The following is a 22,519-nucleotide window of genomic DNA, read 5'->3' as shown; positions in this document are numbered from 1 at the left end:
CCATTCACATATAGCCCATTTCATGGCCAAGAACTCCAACTTTCCTGAGTGAAGATGGTAGTTTTTCTCAGGAGGGGTTAGGGTTCTTGATCCGTACGCTATTACCACTAACTTGCCTCTTTGCCTTTGATAAAGCACCGCACCAAGGCCTTCCTGTGAAGCATCGCAATGGAGTACAAAAGGTTCATCCAGATCTGGGTATCCCAGTACCGGTGGGTTAGATAAATAGTCGATTAACTCACCGAGGGCCTTTTTATGTTCATCTGTCCACGTGACTTGATGTGATGACGCAAGCTGTCCTTGGCCATGTTTCCCTTTTCCTTTCCGCTTCATCTGTACTTTTTCCTGTTGGTGTCTTTTTTTCAGTGAGCAGCAGATAAAGAGGTGCGGCCTTGCGGGAAAAGTTTTCAATGTATGACCGGTAGTAGGAGAGGAATCCTAACAACTTTCTCACCTCACCAACTGTCTTAGGGGTCCTTTCTTTCAGTGCTTGGACAGGAGCAACGTCAGCCGGGTCCATCGTGTACCCATCTTTTGTCACCAGCCTCCCTAGGAATCGTACCTGATTTCGGAACACTTCACATTTTTGAGGCGTTAGTTTGACACCATGATTTTGATAACACTGCAGCACTTTTGTAATGTCCTGAAGATGATCATCAAATGTTTTAGAATGAACTAAATTATCATCCAATCCTCCCAGGCACTCCTCCATGCTCCTTTGGAATTCAGCAGGTGCATTTGACAATCCGAAAAGGACCTTCACCGACTCATATAGTCCCCACGGTGTAATGAACGCAGTGAGAGGACGGCTGGATTCCTCTACAAAACCCTGGTGATAGGCTTTGCCTTGATCAAGGACTGAAAACCAAGTGTTGCCTGCCAAGCTGTCGAGCATGTCCTGTATGCAGGGAATATGGTGTCTATCTGGAATAGATTTCTTGTTTAACTCCCGATAGTCACAGCAGAGGCGGAGAGTTCCATCTTTCTTACGCACGCAGACTACTGGTGAAGAATATGGTGACTTAGATTTAGTAATCCATCCCTTATTTAACAGATCCTCCAGGTATTCTTTAACCTCTCTGCGAAGTGGCTTCGGGACGGACATGTATGTGTGCTTCACGAATGTGGTATCATGGAGGCGGATTTTTAGCTGGAGAGATGGAATACATCCTACATCGCTGTCATCACAAGCAAAAGCACCACTCTCCTCCCTTAAAAGCTGCTTCACTTTTTGCTGCTGTTCAGGTTTTAAGTGATCAACGCATACAGGAGGGTCCCATAGGTTATCTTTTTGAACCGTTGATGTTGTATTTGCGTTTTCTGTAGATTGGCTAACTTGTTCACCATCTTTCTTTAACAGGCTTTGGCTGGTTTGTGCAGCAGTCGCACATGCAACCTCTTTCTGAGCGGTCACCGGTCTCACCTCGGCAGGGTAGATGGCTTTTACTCGCTGGATATGGCCCAGAACTGCCCGTGGAGGCAAGTCAATGTCATGAGTAGTATCATTGACCACAGGAATACAGATGCGTGAACAGGTCCCTCTCTTAAGGCAAACAATGTTTTCCTCCACCCTCAATCCATCTCAATCCATCTGGTCTAGCTTTTAACTCACAATTATCTTATAACAATTATACTATTCTATCAATGTATTTTCTATTCTACAAATGTATATTCTAGATTTCCCCACAATTGTATCAGCATATGAGAGGGGAATTGGGGACAACAGGAACTCATCATTAATCATTACCAAGATCATTCATTTATCTATTGCCAAAATTATGAAAAAAAATTGTTCTTGATGTTCCGTTCTTGATCAGTCCAGAATAGAAAAATTATTGAAAATATTAAAATCAGACAAGTCAGAATCAAAATGCGTAGTTTGTGCATAAAAATGTCATTCAAAACCAACATGTTGAACAATGTGAACCAACCCGGCAAATTTTTCAATTGGACTCTCTTTAGCATGTATTGTGAAGTATTTCACTCAGTTCCCTGATCATTTCCATTAAATTTCAGCGAGTGAAGTACAATTATGTATTATGCGTTATGTTTTATGGACGTTATTGTCTCTGACAGACAGCATGTTGAAGCCACTCAGGCCGACATTTTCTCCCTCTTCCTGGAAAGCGGTGACGCATTCAAAATATCGGGTAGAGTGGGTTGTCCAGGAAATGGGTTTACTCTCTGGACCTCTGCTTAGTGTATTGTGTACGTTATTTTTTTAACAGACGTCAATGTTGTGATATTCAAATGATTTAGAATTATAAGACAGATATATTATTATATAATAATAATTTATTTCTTACCTGGCAAGTATTTAGTGAAGTGATTGAAGCCCATGAGTGTGTTATGTCGGTTTTTGACGGACATGGTAACGTGCGTAAGGGGTGAACCATGTTTTATATTTGGGTCATTAAAAAACATGCTAGTGATGTTCAAAATTCTTTTAGTAGTTCATTATCATTTATCGTTTATTTTGTGGCTTAAATAAATGATAACTGAAATTTTGTCGTAAATTCGTTGACTTTTGAAAATCAAGTTAATTTTTTACTAGTAAATGAGTGGTTTTGATGCACAACAGTTTTTTTTTTATCATCTCTTATGACAAAAATCTTGAACCATGAAAATACAGTTCCTGTTGTAAGCAATAGTGATTTTTTTTCCATGGGGTTCCATTATTACCCCATAAGCAGATTGTATATTATATATATATATATATATATATATATATATATATATATATATATATAACATATATATTTATAATAGACTTTACTAATAATAATAATAATAATAACTTATACTTATATAGCGCCTTTCACGGGACCCAAGGACGCTTTACATATAGCTACATAAGGAATAAAGAATAAGGAAGAGAATATAATAAAATAAAATAAGAAATAAGTAGATAATAATAATGAATCAGTCCTGCTTAAATGCCTTTGTAAAGAGGTGGGTTTTTAGAAGGTTTTTGAAAATGTCCAGAGAGGGAGCATTTCGGATGTCTGCAGGAATGGAATTCCAGAGGGTAGGGGCTGCGACGCTGAAGGCTCTGTCCCCAAAAGTCCGCAGTCTTGTGTGGGGGACAGAGAGCAGGCCCTTGTCAATGGACCGCAGGTTCCGTGAGGGGATATAGGGATGGAGAAGGTCCAGTAGATACCGGGGGGCAGTGGCATGAAGAGATTTATACGTGAGCAGCAGGATTTTGTAAGTGATGCGAAATTTGAGGATTGGTGTAATGTGCTGCCAAGACCTAGTGTGTGTTAGAACCCTGGCAGCCGAGTTCTGGACGCATTGTAGTCTTTGAAGAATCTTACTGGGTACCCCATACAGGACACCATTGCAATAGTCCAAGCGAGAGTTGATGAAGGCGTGAATGAGTGACTCAGCCACAGGGTCTGAGAGTGATGGTCGTAGTCTGGAAATGTTTTTGAGGTGGTAGAAGGCAGATTTAGTAATGAGTTTGATGTGTGACTGAAATGAGAGAGTGGAGTCCAAAATTACACCAAGGTTGCGGACTTCCTTGGAAGGAAAGATGGAGCAACCATCCACTTTGAGGATTAGACCACCAACCCTCGAGAGTAGCGGCTTGGGAGCCACAACCAATAGCTCTATTTTGCTGCTGTTCAGCTTGAGTAAGTTAGATGACATCCAGGTTTTTATTTCATTCAGACAGTCAATAAGCGATTGTGGAGGGAGCTGACTGTCACTTTTTTACTGTCACTTTTGATTCAGTTAAAGGGTTAGTTCACCCAAAAATTAAAATTCTGTCAGTATTTACTCACCCTCATGTTGTTCCAAGCCCATAAGACCTTCGTTCATCTTCGGAACACGAATTAAGATATTTTTGATGAAATCTGAGAGCTGGATCACTTCTCCATACTAGTCCATAGGCTTCTTCAGGGATTGAAACTTGCCAGCACCGAAAAGTCATTAAAGACATCGTTAAAATAGTCCAAGTGACTACAGTGGCTCAATCTTAAGTTTATCAAACGACGAGAATACTTTTTGTGTGCGCAAAAAAAAACAAAAATAACGACTTTATTTCAACTATTCATTTCCTTCTCTGTGGGCCTCGAGTGAGTTCACAATGGATATAGCAAAAGGTTCTGATGTTGTATCACACGCATCACCAACATGACCAGCGTCGACCAATAGTGCGCCTACTTGTGACGTAGCTCTACGCAATCATACTAAGTTAACTGACTAGAGGCCAACAGAGAAGGAAATGAATAGTTGAAATAAGGTCATTATTTTTGTTTGTTTTTGCACACAAAAAGTATCCTCGTCGCTTGATAAACTTAAGATTGAGCCACTGTAGTCACTTGGACTATTTTAACGATGTCTTTAATGACTTTTCGAGGCCGGCAAGTTCAATCCCTGAAGAAGCCTATGGGGGAGTGATCCAGCTCTCAGATTTAATCAGAAATATCTTAATTCGTGTTCCGGAGATGAACGAAGGTCTCATGCAGTTGGAACAACATGAGGGTGAGTAAATACTGACAGAATTTTCATTTTTGGGTGAACTATCCCTTTAATGCATCCTTGCTGAATAAAAGTAATAATTTCTTTAAAAGAAAACAATATCTTACTGAAACGATAGTACTGTAAATAAATTCCCAGCTGTAATTTATACTGGTTCATTCATCACATTGCATTGCCAGATACCATACCCACCACAATGCGTTGTTGTTTTGTTGCACATTTTGTCAAATGAGGCAGGTTGTCCAGGTATCCCATGAATATAGAATGTTTGCATACTATGCACATTAAATAGAAACTGAATTGACAGAGAGTCAGAGAGGAAACGAGACGGTGCATAAGTTATCAGGCCTCACCTCATTAACTGATACATAGTAACGAGGCTGCTGGAAACGCGGCGTGTTGTCATTTATGTCCCTCACCACTATCCGTACTTCATGCAGAATAACCGTTCCCACCAGCTCATTGGTGCACTGAATCCTTACCACAATGGTGGTGATGGACATGGGCGGCTAGAAGAAAGAACATAAAGGGGTTTACAGAATATAGAGAAACCAACTATTGTAGGATGCATTAGCAAAATCACGAAACAAGAACCATATAAATGAGATTTGAAAGCAGAAAACATAAATACAGTACACATATGCTAATAAATGGCAACACTAACCATTTGTGATATTTTCAAAAGCTATGACCAGTCATCAATAACATTAGGGTAACTAGCATTTGTAAAGCACATTAAAAATACAGCCAATATCTAGCAATTGCAGTAGATGCCTGTTTGTGTGAATAAACAAGATTACATAACTGAATGTAACAATGCAAACAGGATTAATGTCAAGTCTTCTCATTTTCTTTTGTGTAAATAAGGTGTTTGGCTGAAAGTACTCAGAATGAAACAAACAGTGGAGCTGTTGAATGAAGTGGCTGAATCCCACAAAGCCTCCTGAAGAGGACGAGGAGGAGGAAGAGGAGGGAATGTCCTGTAATCATCATCAATAGTGGCAAGAGAAGCCTGTCACAACCACAATGCTTTTCAGACGAGCAAACAGACACATGTGTGGTACTTTATAGAAGATTGGTGTAATGCACAGACAGGCAGTATATGAGGGAGGAGATGAAGCACTTGTGGAAAATGGAATTGGAGAAATTACAATGATCATATGGTGGCTGTAGGAGGAAAATCTTCTGCCTATTCAGGTCTTTTTGATTGAAGCATTGGCTGGTCTTGTACTCTAGAACAGTAAATTAAACTCTGAGAGCACAGTCGAATAAATCAAATAAAATATAAAGCTATGTCTTAATAAAAGATAAAGCCAGAGACAATCCTATTTACTCACATTCTATGAATCTGAAATTACTGTAAATACATATAGTTCAGTCAAAAACGTCTCGGTTACTAATGTAACCCTCGTTCCCTGAAGGAGGGAACGGGAGACGTGACATCGATGTGACAATGTAATTGGTATCACTTCAGGGAGCCCTATCAACTTAGAGTGTCTACAGAACAAGCCAATGAATGTTGGCGTGTGTGAAAAGCGTCACACGCCCTGCCCCGCAGCCTGGGTATAAACAGGAAGCGGGCGCACGCACTCATTTTTTTTCGCTGAGGAGCCGAGATTGTGATGGCCGTACAGCGATGGTCAGCAACCATGGCGGCGGGGCGTCACGTCTTCCGTTCCCTCATTCAGGGAACGAGGGTTACATTAGTAACCGAGACGTTCCCTTTCAATCGCTTACGTTTGACGTGGTGTCGACGTGACAACGTAATTGGGATCCTATGGAAAACGCAGCGGTTGCTGCCCGAAGGGAGGTAACGTGGAGAATACACATATGGACTGCCTGGAGGGCAGTGCAACATATGGAATGACACTGGGGTGGCTCCAGCCTGAGAAGGGGGAGGCAACACCAGGCAGTGACGGCAGAGCGGACTCTGCCAAGGGAAAGACACGGGCTCACCGCAGGGAGCTGATCGTGGAAGAATACGCATATGGGATCGCCGCAGGGATCACCAGATATGGAGCCCAGCCTAGCACAAGTTACACAAGCATACGAGCACTAGGCCTGGCGTCAGACGCTCCGCAACGTCTGACTGCCGAAGGGGTGCGGAGGAACTCTACAGGGTTTGCCTGAGTGGGGAACTCGACTGGAGCAAAGAAGCGCACGTATCCGCCCCATGTGAAGGGGAGTGGTGCAGCAAGCAGACACTAGAGCGGGAACTTCAGTGTTACCGGCTGGATGAAGCGAACACACAGGAAGAAACCGGCTCAACACGTAAGCTATAAAACCTTGCGAACATGTTAGGTGTCGCCCAGCGCGCAGCTCTACAGATGTCTGTCAGCGAGGCGCCATGCGCCAGCACCCAAGAAGAAGCGACACCCCTAGTAGAGTGGGCTCTCAACCCGGGCGGGCAAGGCACGCCTTGGGCTTCGTGAGCCATGGCGATGGCATCCACTATCCAGTGGGCCATCCTCTGCTTGGAGACAGCCTTTCCCTTCGGCTGGCCTCCGTAACAGACGAAGAGCTGATCTGAGGTCCTGAGGCTTTGCGTTCTGTCCACATACAGGCGCAGAGCCTGGACGGGACAGAGAAAAGCCAGGGCTGGTTCTGCCTCCTCCGAAGGCAGCACTTGCAGGTTCGCCACCTGTTCTCGGAAGGGAGTGGTGGGAACCTTGGGCACGTATCCAGACCGGGGTCTCAGGATTACGTGAGAGTTAGCCGGGCCGAATTCCAGGCACGATTCGTCGACCAAAAATGCATGCAGGTCCCCTACCCTCTTGATAGAGGCCAATGCAACCAGGAGAACTGTTTTACAGGACAACATTTTTCACTCTGCTGACTGCAAAGGCTCAAAGGGTGGTCTCTGAAGTGCCGAAAGGACCAGAGACAAATCCCAAGAGGGTATAGAGAGTGGGCGAGGAGGATTTAGTCTCCTGGCCCCCCTCAGGAACCTGACGATCAGGTCGTGCTATGCCAACGACTTACCTTCAACTGCATCGTGATGTGCAGCAATCGCGGCAACATACACTTTAAGGGTGGAGGGAGACAGCCTTCGCTCCAGCCCATCTTGCAGGAAGGAAAGCACAGCTCGGATCGAGCAAGTTCGGGGGTTCTCCTCGTGAGAAGAACACCAGTCAACGAACAGGTTCCATTTCAACTCATAAGATCAGGCATTGTTTTTTTCCGGGTAGGTTGCCAGGTCTTTCCCCACCCACTCTCCATTACATGACTTGGGACTCACACACACACACTCACACCTACGGACAATTTAGCGTCTTCAATTCACCCATACTGCATGTTTTTGGATTGTGGAAAAAACTGGACCATTTGTAGGAAACCCACGCAGACACAGGGAGAACATGTACAATCCACACAGAAAGGACACCTGGCTCAGCCTGGACTCAAACCGGGGACCTTCTTGCTATTAGGAGAGAGTGCTATCCACTGAGGCACTGTGCTGGCCAATAATAATCCTACTACTAATTATAAATTATCTATATTTAAGATATAATATCTGAACATTCTTAATTGTTCATGCAATTTTGCATAAGTATATTTATCTTGATTTAAGGCTGTTAAAATATTTTACTAGAAAAACTAAAATACTGAGTAAGACAATGTTGCAGTGCTGTGTGGCTGTCATGATCTTATTACTGTGGCATGTGTTGGTGTGCTGCAAACTGGGATGAAATTTATTGTAGCGCTTGTTTGTCTTTGAGGCTTCAGGCAGACTTCCATATATATAAAACACACACACACACACACACACACACACACACACACACACACACACACACACACACACACACACACACACACACACACGTGTGTGTCAGCCAAAGGACAACAGCAGCAATATGTTATTTTTGACAGAATATGCTTGTCTGTTTACTCACGTCTCGGTCCAGCACTCGTCCGGTGCTATTGAGATACAGTCTCTGTAGTGCGGGGTCAAGGATAACCCAGTAATCATTGTTGTCCAGCAGTATCAAGGAGATGGTTCTATCTGGATCTTGAGCGCGACCGTTGATCTCCATTTTTTCCACTAGAACGGTACCTGAAAGAAAGAGATTGGCATTAAATGGTTTGGTTTCCAGGTGCATGATGGGATATTGACGTCCTCAAGTAATATGTACAAGTACAAGTAAAATTGCTTATAATAATAATGATTTCCTTATGAATAAATAAAAGTTATAAATCCTCTTTCTGTACAGATTCATTAGTGTCCTATTTTGGCTCATAAATATCTGTGTATGAGAAGCTGATTATGTAAAAAAGTAATAATTTCAGCATGTGTTAATGTATGGTCGGCTGAGTTTTGCCCTCTCCTCCAAGATAATTACACTACATTTTATGCTTCAATGTGTTACAAATTATTTCAACTCCTTTTGAATCCCTGCAGAAAAATAAAAAATCAGTCCTCACAGAGCATAAACCATCATCCCCTCTCTATTCAATTAAAGTTCCAAGAGGTCCATGCTCTACTTTTCCTTCCCAACAAAGGTCCGACCAATCAAACAACTATGTTTGTAAATTAAATTAATTTCCCTGAAATATGCATTTGCACTGGAATGGATAACATTATTTGAGATAATATTCACCTGAGAGCCAGCTTAAAGGGATAGTTCACCCAAAAAATGAAAATTAGCCCTTGATTTACTCACGTTGAAGCCATCCTAGGTGTATATGACATTCTTCTTTCAGAAGAATACAATAGGAATTATATTACAGTAAAGGGGTGGTATAATGCCATTTTCACAAGATGTAAAACAAATCTCTGATGCCTGAGAACTTCTGTAGAGAAGTTTTAGCTCAAAAATACCCCACGGATATTTTTATATAGCATGTTAATTGCGTAATGGAATTATGTAATGATTACATCACTGTCACTGTCTGCCTTGCTGCTGCTGGTTGGTTTGCGTCTGTAAGCCTTGTATATCTCTCTGTTTTGAATCATTATTTACTAGTATTTCCTGTTGTTTATGCTGCTAAATATAGCTTAATATCACATATCAACTTTACATCGCTAGCTTCAATCTAAATCGTTGCTAGCACAACACGCTAGTAATTCGCTAGCCTGTTAGTGTGCCATCAGTACGCTCATTTATTTATTTAGTTTGCTCGTGCGCTCGCACCTTTTACCAATCCATTAAACACCTGAGGTGAGTATCAGTCAGTCAAACAAACACGGTGAGTAATGTCATCTTCTCCTCTTATTGTCACTTCGCCAGTCGGAGATCACTAAATGTAACTTTAAAGAGGTGTGTGAACCTGCAATTACGATGTCAGGCACTGTAATTTGCTCTGGCCCCCTTCCTGTTCGAAGGAGTGATGAGATAGTTAGTAGACTGTCCTCTCTACAAGGCTGGCTGTCTAAGTGGTGCACGTAAAATAATACAGAATTCATAGACAATTGGAAAAGTTTTTGGGGCAGACCTGACCTGTTGAAAAGAGATGGTATTCATCCCTCTGGGATGGTGCTGCTCTTCTATCTAGTAATATGGCACATAGTCTTAGACCTCAAACATGACAATCTGGGGCTCAGGTCAGGAAGCAGACAAACTGGCTAAACCGGCCGTCTGCTAGCTGTGTCACGCCACTGAGGTCACATAAATCCCATCACATAGAGACTCTTTCACCTAGATATCATCATAAGGAGACTCTGTCTGTTCCCCGAATAAGGAAATACAAAAAACGTCCAAACCCATCTAAGGGATTTTTTTTTAATAGATGTTCAACAAATAAAAAACAGAAATAATACAAATGAACAAATGATAAAGCTCGGGTTGCTGAATATTCAATCCCTTACTTCAAAAGCACTTATCGTTAATGATATGATCACAGACTCAGATTTGTATAACCAATATGTGCTGTGTTTGACAGAATCCTGGCTAAATCCAAACAATTAAATTACTTTAAATTAGTGCACCCCTCAAGATTACGGTTATAAATGAACCTTGTATGAAATGGAAAGGGGGAGGTGTTGCTGTAATTTATAGTAATATTTTCAGAGTTACTAAGAAGTCTAGTTTCAAATTTAATTTTTTTGAAGTGTTGGTGCTAAATGTAACTGTCAGAGATCAGCCAGATTCCATCACCACACAATAACAGAGATCACTATCACCTGAGTATTAATCACCACACACCTGCACGTCATCATATCCTCTTCACCGTCTGTATATGTTTAGAGTGTTTAGTGCATGTCCCTTCTGCCAACCTGCCTGTATCTGTTTATTCTTTTAATTTATTTTTGAGTAAATATTGGAATTAGAGCTTTTGCCTCATCCTGTCGCCTTCTACCCGCACAACACCCGTGACAGTAACGATATCTAGTGTAAATGATACATCACATTTGAGATTTGTGCTGCTACTGTATACAGGCCACCAGGGCACCATACAGACTTTATCAAAGAATTTGCTGACTTTCTATCAGAGTTAGTAGTGGCTGCAGATAAAGTCCTAATTGTTGGTGATTTTAATATACATGTAGATAACAAAAAAATATGCATTGGGATTGGCATTTAAAGACATTCTTAACTCTATTGGAGTTAGACAACACGTGCCAGGACCTACTCATTGTCGTAATCATACTCTAGATTTAATATTATCACATGGAATCAATGTTGATGCCGTGGAAATTCTGCAGCAAAGCGATGACATCTCAGATCATTATCTAGTCTCGTGTAAACTACATTAAGCCAAGGCTGCAAAGCTGAAAATATTTTAGACCTATCACTTCTGCCACTAAAAATGCTTTATAAATAATCTTCCTGATCAGTTTCATCATCTCAGCATCCCAAATAGTTAAGAACGTCCTGGTTGCGTATGCAACCCACCGTTCCCTGAAGGAGGGAACGGAGGACGTAGTCGACGGTCGACTGAATTGGGATCTCACTAGAGAGCCTGTCTTCTTCGAGTACTATTGAACGAGCCAATGTAATTGGCGTGCGTGATTCGCATCACACACTCCGCCCCCGCGGCGCGGGTATAAATACGGAAGTGGATGCACGAACTAGTTGCTTTTCGCTGAGGAGCCGAGAGTAACCCGGGGTCAGCGGTGGTCCAGCGGTAGTGGCAAGGGGACTACGTCCTCCGTTCCCTCCTTCAGGGAACGGTGGGTTGCATACGCAACCAGGACGTTCCCTTTCAGTCGAGAACGTCAGACGTAGTCGACGGTCGACTGAATTGGGATCACCCATTGAACACGCCACTAACGCTGCCACCTTCCAGTGCCTAAACCAAAGCCTCCTGATGCCCCCGCAAACTTAAGGCGGGGAAGGACAGGGCTTAGGCCAGGGAAGTCACTGCTGTTCCTACAGGACCACTGGGAAAGCGTTCCCCGTACGTTGGAAGGAAGGGACGCTGCGGAAGCCACATCCAACCAGGGAGGTAATGTGGAGAATACACATATGAACTGGGCGGAAACCGGGCAGTCTAACATATGGAATGTCACTGGGGTGGCTCCAGCCTAAGACGGGGGGAGACACACCGGACAGTGACGGCAGAGAGACTCTGCCGAGGGAAGACACGGGCTCACCGCAGGGAGCCGTATCGTGGAAGAATACACATATGGGGTCACCGAAGGGACCGCAACATATGGACCCAGCCTAACACAGGTTCCACACTGCTTACGAGTGGTAGGCCTAACACCAGACGTTCCGCACGTCCGACGTCGGAGGGGTGCGGAGGAACTCAACAGGGTTCAATTTTAAGGGAACTCAACTGGAGTAGAAAGGCGCACGTATCCAGTCCATAGGAGGGGAATGGCGCAGCAAGCCGACACTTGAACCGGGCTCACGGTGAAACTGGCTTCATGAGAAGGGAGCCCACGTGAGGCAGCGGTTCAACTAGGTGTCGTCCAGCCCCCAACTCTAGAATCTGTTTTAGCAAAGCATATCGTCAACGCCCAGGCGGAGCACTTTACACTCATCATAGAGGAGCTCAACACCTAAGTGGACATGTTGCATCTCGGATCTTTGCCGAAATGAAGGCAAGCACTAAGTGCAACTTTGTATGGAAACAGCCTTCCCTCTCTGCTGAATTCCAACAGATATTTGAAGAGCTGGTCTGAGGTCTATGACTTGCATGCTGTACACGTCCAAGCGAACGGACAGAGAAGCCAGGGCTGGATCTGCCTCCTCCAGGGCAGCGCTTGCAGGCTCACCACCTGCTCCTATTACGGGAGAGGTAGGAACCTTGGGCACAATCCGAGCCGGGGTCTCAGCTTGTGAGAGTTAGCCGGCCCAGACTCCAGGCACAATACGTTGACCGAAAGCGAGCAAGTCCCTACCCTCTAGTAGAGACCACGCGAGCAGGAGAACTGATACAACAGAATTTTTAACTCACTGCCTGCAGTGGCTCAGGGGCGGTCTCTGCAGTGCAGTCGCACCAGGGACAAGGCCCAAGAGGATAAAGAGGGACACAAGGATTTACAAGACCTTGCTCCTCAGGAACCTGACAATCAGAACGTGCTTCTGCATACTTCTGCAACACGATGAGCGTCATTTAAACACCGAGGCAACATCATTTTGAGGGTGAAGGAAAACAGCCTACTGCAACCCATCTTGCAGGAAAGAGAGCGCTGAAGTGATCGAAAGCTTTCAGGATCTCCTCTGGAGAGAAGACGCACTCAACGACTAGGTTCCACTTCTAAAGGCGTAAGCACACTACCCAATTCTAGGGGGTGCTCGCAGAAGTGATGGTAACTATCACATGTTCTTGTGATAGCCACCTGAACCTCCGCGTTCAGATGTAAGACCGCCCGGAATCTCCGGGGGAAGAACGCGTGTGCCATCGTGCCCCGTCCCCGAAAGAGTTTTCAGGGGAAGTCAGGAAGGCTGTTGAAGGGAACCAGGTCTAGTTGGGCCAATAAGGGGCAACTATGAAGACCTGTTCCTCTCCTGACTTGGCACGTAGGTGCAAGCGACGGGCGCAAAAGACAGGACCATTGCTCAACACAACATGTGAAGATCACTGGGCTTCAGGAGCATTTTCTGCTCAGCACTTGGGTGTGACAAGTTCACTGAGCTTCAGGAGCATTCCTGCTCAACACCTGAGTGTGATAAACTCACCGAGCTTCAGGAGCATTTCTGCTCAACACTTGAGTGCGAAGAACTTCACTGAGCGACAGGAGCATTTCTGCTCAGCACTTGAGTGTGACAAGTTCACTGAGCTTCAGGAGCATTACTGCTCAACACCTGAGTCTGATAAACTCACTGAGCTGCAGGAGCATTTCTGCTCAACACTTGAGTGCGAAGAACTTCACTGAGCACCAGGAGCATTTCTGCTCAGCACTGCGTGTGACGAATTCACTGAGCTACCTGTGATGAACTCACAGAGCTACAGGAGCATTGCTGCTCAACACCTGAGTGCGATGAACTTCACTGAGTTTCAGGAGCAATCCTACTCAACATGAAGAGTGATGATTTCACTGACCTGAGCAGGCGCAAGGCGACCATGAGTCGCAGTCACTTATAGAAGGCTCACTGGGGTTAAACGCACTTCTGCGGGCCCCTGGGGCAGCTGAGACCCAGTGTTTGTCCAAGGGTAGTCCGCTCGGTTTACCCAAACACTGGCGGAAAAATAAAACCGGGGGGGCAACTGAGCGGCCCCGGAATGGTCATGACCCAGCCGGACCCAGGGGATGGAGTCTCCACTTGCCCTGGCTATAACTGTCGTGAGGCTCGATGGCGGCACGATTGAGTAAGCGGGAGGAGTGGAACAAGGCGCCCTCAGAAGCGTCTGACTCCAAGGAGGAGGTGACGGGTGAGTTTGTGACATGCAGGGGAAGCTTGCGCAACGGTCGCAATGTCTAACAACTCGAGGCACGAATGCCCGTGTAGTCGGGGGTCGCCCAGGCCCCCGTTAAAACACGCCCTTTGTACATGGCCCCTCTGTTGAAGAGGGTTTGGCAGCAGACCGGGATGAACTATAGTCACACAGGGTGAGCTGCTCTGCCACGGTCACCTCGGGACTCGATCGTGAAGCTAGCGCTGAAGCGGTCACATATGGAGGAAGCCAAAGGCTGCGACTACCATATACCCAGGAGCCTCTGAAAGTTCTTTCAGTGGGACCCTTTCTCACTTCAACACCAGCTGAACACATTCTCATTGGAGAGACATGTTGGACCGAGTACCTCTCCAAAACTAAAAAAGAGATACTCAGCCCGTGGGCGAGATTACTCTCTTCCAGTTGACCTGAAGACCCAACGGGCTCTGGAGCACTCGAGGGGAAGGACACTGTACTGATACTCCACCCTTAGACGCAACACACAGGATGGCCTGCGGTGCGGGAGGTAGAGATCTGAAGCACATGTCTTTAAGGTCAAAGCTGCAGACCAATCTTGGGCCAAGATGGTCACGACCCACCACCTAGTAGCACGAAGAACGAGTTTACAACTGGCCTTCGTACCGGCTGGAGGAGCGGCTATATCAAATCCTTCGCCAGCAGGATAAGATAAGCACGCACAAGTCAGGAGCACTGCTCAACACTCGGTGTGATGAATATCACTGAATTTTCAGGAGCACGTCTGCTCAACACCTAATGTGATGACTATCACTGACTTGAGCGGGGTAGCCGAGCCTGAGGTGGGGCAGCAAAGTAGAGAGAGTGGTGTTAGTGTGCTGTGCAACACTTACCTGTCTCCACAAGCGGCAGGGGGCGCGTGAGAAGGCGGATGACCGGGTCCTCGAACGCACCAAGCTGCCTGCTGGCGACCAAGGGGGAGCTGAGGGGTGTAAGGCTATACAGGGTCACACCCGCCAGACTGGCCCTCTTGGGACCCAGGAACAGATGAAATTGCTCTCTCTCTGAAGTGTGGGTACCGCTTGCTCCGGTTTTTTTTCTTTTTTTTTTTTTTTTTAGGGAGCCAGCGGCGGAACAGACACACACACAAACAAAGGCTCCCCCCGGCCCTCACCCGGGGGGAGGGAGTGATCGTGCCACTCCAAGAGCATCTCATCCATTCCTGGGCGGCCCGCTCCGGCTTTCGCTGTCGCTTGCCACCTGGCTTGGCAGCGCCTGGAGCGGGCTGGGCATCTCTACTGCGGCCGGCTCCATGCTGAGGCCTGGGTGGAGGCTGCTGCGGAGGGCCAGCAGGAGCGGCGGCCGGGGAACGCCCACGGCGACGAGCAGGCGGAGGAGCTGCCACCGGCGGCGGGTGGAGGCAGCAGCTGGCCACCGGGGCAGGATGTGCCGGATGACCTCCGTCTGCGCTTGAGCGGCAGAGAACTGTTTGATGCAGTTCTCCACCGCGTCGCCGACCAGCCCAACCTGGGAAATTGGGGAGACCAGGAACCGAACCTTGTCCGCATCCGCCATACCAACCAGGCTGAGCCAACGAAGGCGCTACTGGACCACCAAGGTGGACATCGCCAGACCGATCACGCACGCTACGACACCCGTACCCCGGAGGGTGAGGTCGGATGCAGTGCGGTGCTCACCTATGAGCGCACGGTCTGGATTACCCTCGTGCATGCCATGGGTGCCCTAGCCTGCAGCAACGCCATGGCACGCAAGAGGAAGGGGCTTGCCCACAGGCTTTGTAAGCTCTGCCCGTCGGAACAGACGAAACTCACAGGCCTTAGGGGGGAGACGAGGATCCCCCCAAAAGGCAGCGGCCGCCGGACACAGGTGCACCTGTGTCGACAGACCGCTCCAATGGAGGGACACCTCGCAACCCTTCACTGTTCCTCCATCAAGGGTAATGAGGGGGAAAAGCTATTCAGGCAGTTTCTGGCAGAGAAAGATGCTGTTCACCACCTGATAAGCTCTCCATGCATTTCGGGAAAGAAAGGCACTGGGGCGGCGAGCTGAGACCCAGCGCGGCCCGCCCCAAGATACCAAACTCCAGATTCCAACCGAGACTGAACGGGACACGGTGGAGGTTCCACTCGAGCCCGGCAGCCTCGGCGGCCCGTTTCAGCATAGCTGATAATTCTGGATCCGGCTCGGGCAACATTGAACTCCCGGAGGGAGACAATGCAGCCGAGTCATCATCTCTAGAAGTCAGCTCACCCTCCGCTGCTGCAATCGGCGTCCTGTCCTCCAGGGGAGCCCCGAGTGAAACCGCTGGCCCACCCATTACAGATGGACCAGCAGACAACACAGGAGGCTCCAGTGGTTGCAGTGGAAGGGAGGAGTGAGGAGCCCACAGGGAATGGTTACCGGGCGGGACATCCAACACTATCCTCCGGTCACCCATCCCACACAGCACCCGAGGGTGGGGCATGGTAATGGGGACTCGCTCTCCGCGAACGAAGGCGAGTCTCGCCCTCAACACTGCGACAGTCATGTTCCCACAGTGAAAACATGAGCTGTCCACAAAAGCTGTCTCAGCGTGCTGTAAGCCAAACACGTGACACAACAGTTGTGAACATCAGAGAGAGACAGGGAACGACCGCACCCAGAAACGCACGGGCGGAATGACATCTTGAAAAAGACGCAAACGCACCCGTGTTGCTCTTTCAGAAAATAGGACCGTCACCAGTGCCGGAGCACACAGGGGAATGACCGCGGCAACACTGAACAGAGAACTGAAACAGTGAAGCACTCACTTTTCCGCCCTCTAACCAGCCATCAACACACACAAACATTTAGAAATTTGTTGCTGTTAAAACAGCAGTTGAGAGCTCAAAGCTCGCGATCACCGCTGCACTCGCGCTGTAGAACACCAGCACTGGGAGAGTCTTCCTGAAGAACACCGACACACTCGCTCGTTGTAGACAACAGCACTCTCAGAGACATCAAACGATCGGCTCCGAAGCGAAAGGCAACTAGTGCGTGCATCCACTTCCGTATTTATACCCGCGCCGCGGGGGCGGAGTGTGTGATGCGAATCACGCACGCCAATTACATTGGCTCGTTCAATAGTACTCGAAGAAGACAGGCTCTCTAGCGAGATCCCAATTCAGTCGACCGTCGACTACGTCTGACGTTCTCGACTGAAAGGGAACTCGATATTGCGACATAAACTTTTAACTCTCTCTTTTCCAGCACTTTAGACACAGTCGCTCCTTTGCGCTTAAAGAAGATAAAGAAAATATTCCAATGCCATTGTACAATGAGCACACTCAGGCCCTTAAGAGAGCAGCCAGAAAAATGGAGCGCAACTGGAAGAAAACAAAACTAGAGGTATTTCGCATTTCATGGAAAGAGAGCACTATTGTGTACAGAGAGGCCTTAAAAACTGCTAGATCTGCAAATTTTTCAACCCAAATAGAAGAAAACAAACAAAACCCTAGGTATTTATTTGAAACCGTGGCTAAACTAACGAAAAATAAAGCTTCAAGCCCAGATGTTTCCAAGCAGCACAGCAGTAATGACTTTATGAACTTTTTTACTTACAAGATTGATAATATCGGGGAGAAAATTATAACTATGTGTGACCACCGAGCATATTTGGGTCTCGAAAATATTTAAGTATTTGTATACATTTTATTTTGTATTTATATAAGTCTATTTTAATTTATCTACAGTATATGTTTTATTTAAATTACTTTAATTATAATGAGTTTGCACTGAAGAGTTCAGTTGCATTTTCTGAAATTCTGAGTGGCAGTTGGGAGTTGAGAGTTGCCATTACAACTGTGGCGCATCCTAAAACAACACAGAGAGGACCACTGGAATAAAACAGTTTTGTCTCTATCACTCTCATTTATCACTAAAGGGAGTACTACAAATTTTTGAGGCACTGCTGGGATGTTTATAAGGTGGTTCATCTTCTTGACCTGCAGAGCCCCATCCTGTAACATTCATACTTGCCTACTGGACAAGCAGCAGTGTGAAGCAGCTGAGTGAAGTGGTAACTGTTACTACAAAACTGATTGAGCAGTGCATGTGCTTGAAGTACAGTGATTACTAAAGGCAGCCTATGTCAAGTCAGTGAGGTAAACGTCCACTTTCCACATACTGTCAGCCAATGCATAGAGATGGAAACACTTCAGAGCCTTCAAGAAGAAATAGGTGATCGACTATGCACACTAACAAGAGGAAAGCTCATAGAACTCTGCCAATTCTTACAAATTTCCTCAAAGGACATTGGAAATTCAACACACCTGTCTTTAGTAAATCTCCTCAGTAATCATCTATTAAGATAATAATTAGAAGAGATGGAGGATGGAGGCATGGCTGAGCTTCTCAGCATCAATGAACAATTAAGTGATATGATAATGACTAATGTACATGGGACTGAGCAGAGGACAGATTTAAGACCACCTCAAATAGAGATAAAGGGAGCTCAAAGACCATTTCGACAACTTGAAATTATGACTGAGTCTGCCATGTATTTAAGCCCTGAGGTCTCACAGAGTACAACAACACGACAAGAAGTAACTGATCATACACTGGTTGATGCTCCACATGCATCACAGAGACAAATTGCACCAGCAATATGGCACAAAGACTTAAAAATGTCAGGTCTCATTGGTGAGCCAGGTCAGAAAGACGGATTGTCATTCTCCAGTCATGCACGTCAAATAGAGAGTGGGTTGAATAAGGGGCTACCTCGATCAAGACATTATGGATTCGGTCATTCGAGCGATCACACCTGGGCTACAGTTGCGTAGCTATCTCGAGGGCAAAGCAGACCTCACGCTTCCAACATTAAGAAGAATTCTACGCTCCCACTATCAAGAGAAAAATGCCACAGAATAAAACAAACAGCTTACTTCAGAGGCCCAGCGTGCTAAAGAATCACCACAAAGCTTTCTCATTCGTGTTCTTGATTTATGACAGAAAATCCTGTTCGCTTCACAAGAAGATGAGTCCGGCTTAAAATATAACCCAGCTCTAGTCCAAAACATGTTCCTTCATACTGTTCTGACTGGCTTACAGAATGACCGCATTCAGAGCGACCTCCAGCCATTTCTGTCTGACCCCACAATTTCAGATGAAGTGTTGTTGGAGAGATTAAATGTCACTTGTTCCCATGAGTCTGAAAGACAAAGCAAAAGGAAATCCGAACGTAGTGCTGCTCTTCATGTCACACAGTTAAATGAACCTGTCCATGAATCAACTGAAAAGCCTAAGCGAGGAAATAATGCAAATTAAAGAAACAATTCAACAGCCCTCACCTGTCTCTCAGTATTTTACAGTCGGTAATAAGACTCCAGTGACGATGACGACGATTCACCAGCCGTTGCAGGATTTCTCACAAAGTTATCAGCCAGTAGCAGGCTGGAGAAAAGAGCTGCCAAATCAAACATGGGGAACAAGTCACACCACACATGAACAGCGTCAGTATCCATTGCAGCTCCGTCATCCTAGACCCCCACAGAATGCTGTTCCGCAGCAACAAAATAAAACATCACAGTCTTGCAGTGTGCAACCATATTCTATATCATTACAACAGCCCCCACAACATTCAGTTTCAACACAGTATGCGGCTCAACCATCACTATATGCCTCACCACAGTTTTACCCACCCCAGCTAAACACAGCGCCCCAGCAATCTACATCAACAATACCGCCACCACAGTACCCTCAGCAGTTTCGACAGTCACGTCCCCTACGGACAAGACAGTGTTTCCATTGCCAGCAAAGGGGATCAGAGGAACAATGTACTCATTGTTATTGTTGTGGTAGCAGTGAGCACTTTTTAGCAGGCTGCAGAACCAGAGGTGCAAGATTCCAAAATAGAACTCCTTTAAACGGGAACGGGTTGCCTCCACGGGTTAGGGAGTGATCCACACAGCCAAAATGTCCCACCAACGTTCAAGGCAACACTTGGAAAATTCACAACAAAACACTGAGTTTCCTTCACTTGATAACATCCTAGCAGCTTCATGTCAAGTTAACAAATACTCACCGGTAACTTCTCTTGTCGGCAAACAATGTCTGGTAACCTGTTACTTACAAAGACACAAAATTGAGGCATTATGGGACACAGGTTCCCGAGTATGTATTGTAGACGAACAATGGAGGAACAAGTACATACCTGAGGTGAAACTGAAACACATTTCTGAGGCAACAGATGCTCCAGATAGCCTTCAGCTTTTGGCAGCCAACGGGACCAATATGCCTTATGTTGGATGGGTAGAGATAACCTTCAAATTGGCTTCCCCAGTTGACAGTGCAAATTAGTTAGTCATTCCTGTCCTTGTTTTAAAATATCAAAGGTTATCCAAGCCAATCATTGGCTACAATGTGATTGAACAAGTGATGAGGCAGAGTGAAATTAATGGAAACAGTGAAGTGAGTAAAGACCATTTGCAGAAGATTGTTAAGTATGCCTTCCCTGGCATGAAGAAAAATAAGATACAGAGCTTCATTAATCTTGTGACTGCTGAGAATCCGAGTGAATACTTGGTTAAAACGATAAAAAACTCGGTGAACATACCAAAACACACAATAATGCAGATACAGTGTCAAGTTAAAGTGTCATATATGAAGCAAGACAGTGTTCTCCTGTTCGAACCACATGCAGATCCAAGGTGTCCAGATGGCCTTGAACCCATGGAAACTCTACCAACTCTGAAAAAAGGAAGTCACCCAGTGGTTAAGATCAGTGTGCAGAACATCACAGACCATGATATTAGGCTTGTAGGAAAAACTGAGCTTGGGACAATGCAGTCCATAAAGTCTGTACTACCAGCTGCAGCATCACATTGTGCAACAACTGCAATTATCAGTGATGGTGAAAAAGCCACCAGCTACATAGGTAACAGTGAAGAATTGTGGGACCCACCTGTTGATGTAAGCCACTTACCTATGCACCAGCAAAACAAAGTTAAGCAGTTGCTGCGAGAAGAGTGTAATTCGTTCTCGAAGGCAGATGACGATATTGGATGTATCAAGGGTCTTCAGTTAGATCTCTCCCTGACTGACAATACACCTGGTGTCCGTATGTACACTTCAGTTCCTAAGCCACTGTATCAGGAAATGAAGGACTACCTGCATGACTTGATTGCCCAGGGCTGGATTGAGAAAACCCATTATCCCTACTCTTCGCCAATCGTATGTGTTCGTAAGAAAGATGGCAGCCTTAGGTTGTGTATCGACTATAGAGAACTCAATAGGAAGACACTGCCTGATCGCCAGCCTATCCCTAGAGTACAAGACATTATGGACAGCTAAGGAGGTAACGCATGGTTTTCTGTATTAGATCAGGGCAAGGCTTACCACCAAGGCTTTATGTCCCCAGAAAGCAGACTTTTGACAGCATTCAGTACACCTTGGGGTTTATATGAGTGGGTTCGTATTTTTTTCGGTCTCATGAATGCACCTGCGGCATTTCAGCATTTCATGGAGGACTGCTTGGAAGGACTAAGGGATGAAATTTGTGTACCTTACCTGGATGACATCCTGGTTTTCACAACTACTTTTGACAGACATCTTGAAGCGACAAGAAAGGTGTTGCAACGGTTAAAGGCCCATGGAGTAAAGCTGAAACCACAGAAATGTGAGCTGTTCAAGAATGAGGTGCGTTACCTAGGTCGAATTGTTTCTGCAGAAGGCAGAAAAAATGGACCCTGCTGACACTGTTGCCATAACAGCACTTAAGGATAATGAGGCCAAGCACTACGGGAAAGTTACGGAAGATTTTAGGCCTACTGAGCTATTATCGCCAGTTTATCAAAGACTTTTCAAGGATTGCCAACCCCCTTTACGACCTTTGAAAAATCACTACTGAAAAAGAAGAGGGTCCAAAGAAGAGTAAAGGCAGAACAGAAGCCAGCCGAAAAAGTCATGTGGTACCATCTAGTAAGCAAATTGTGTGGATGGAGTATCACCCAGAAACATTGTCAAAACTGATTGATTGCTTGGTACAGCCTCCAGTACTGGGGTTCCCAGACTTTTCACAACCATTTGTGCTTCACACAGATGCGTCCAACCAAGGCCTTGGTGCTGTCTTATATCAGAACCAGAATGGCAAGCTAAGAGTGATACCTTATGGTTCAAGGACCTTGACGACTGCAGATAGAAACTACCATCTGCACAGCGGAAAGTTGGAGTTCCTAGCCCTCAAATGGGCTATCACAGAAAAGTTTCGAGACTACCTCTATTATGCACCTACCTTTACTGTATTCAGTGATAACAA

General features: G+C 45.7%; 1 protein-coding gene across 1 annotated transcript in view; it reads right to left on the bottom strand.

Moving 5' to 3' along the window:
* Positions 1 to 22,519, bottom strand: part of pcdh15a (protocadherin-related 15a) — a 365,233-nt gene that overhangs the window by 199,777 nt on the left and 142,937 nt on the right. Inside the window, exons 5-6 of the mRNA XM_077236392.1 lie at positions 8,379 to 8,539; positions 4,839 to 4,994 (exon numbers count right to left, since the gene is read on the bottom strand). Coding sequence (XP_077092507.1) covers positions 4,839 to 4,994; positions 8,379 to 8,539 — 317 coding nt within the window. The remainder of the gene's footprint in view (positions 1 to 4,838; positions 4,995 to 8,378; positions 8,540 to 22,519) is intronic.

The sequence above is a fragment of the Siphateles boraxobius genome, unplaced genomic scaffold, assembly GCF_051911475.1.
Source record: "Siphateles boraxobius isolate OS27281-9 unplaced genomic scaffold, OSU_SipBor_1 20, whole genome shotgun sequence".
Lineage (NCBI taxonomy): Eukaryota > Metazoa > Chordata > Actinopteri > Cypriniformes > Leuciscidae > Siphateles > Siphateles boraxobius.
Note: the sequence above shows the minus strand (reverse complement) of the source record. Positions and strands in the feature narration are given on the sequence as shown.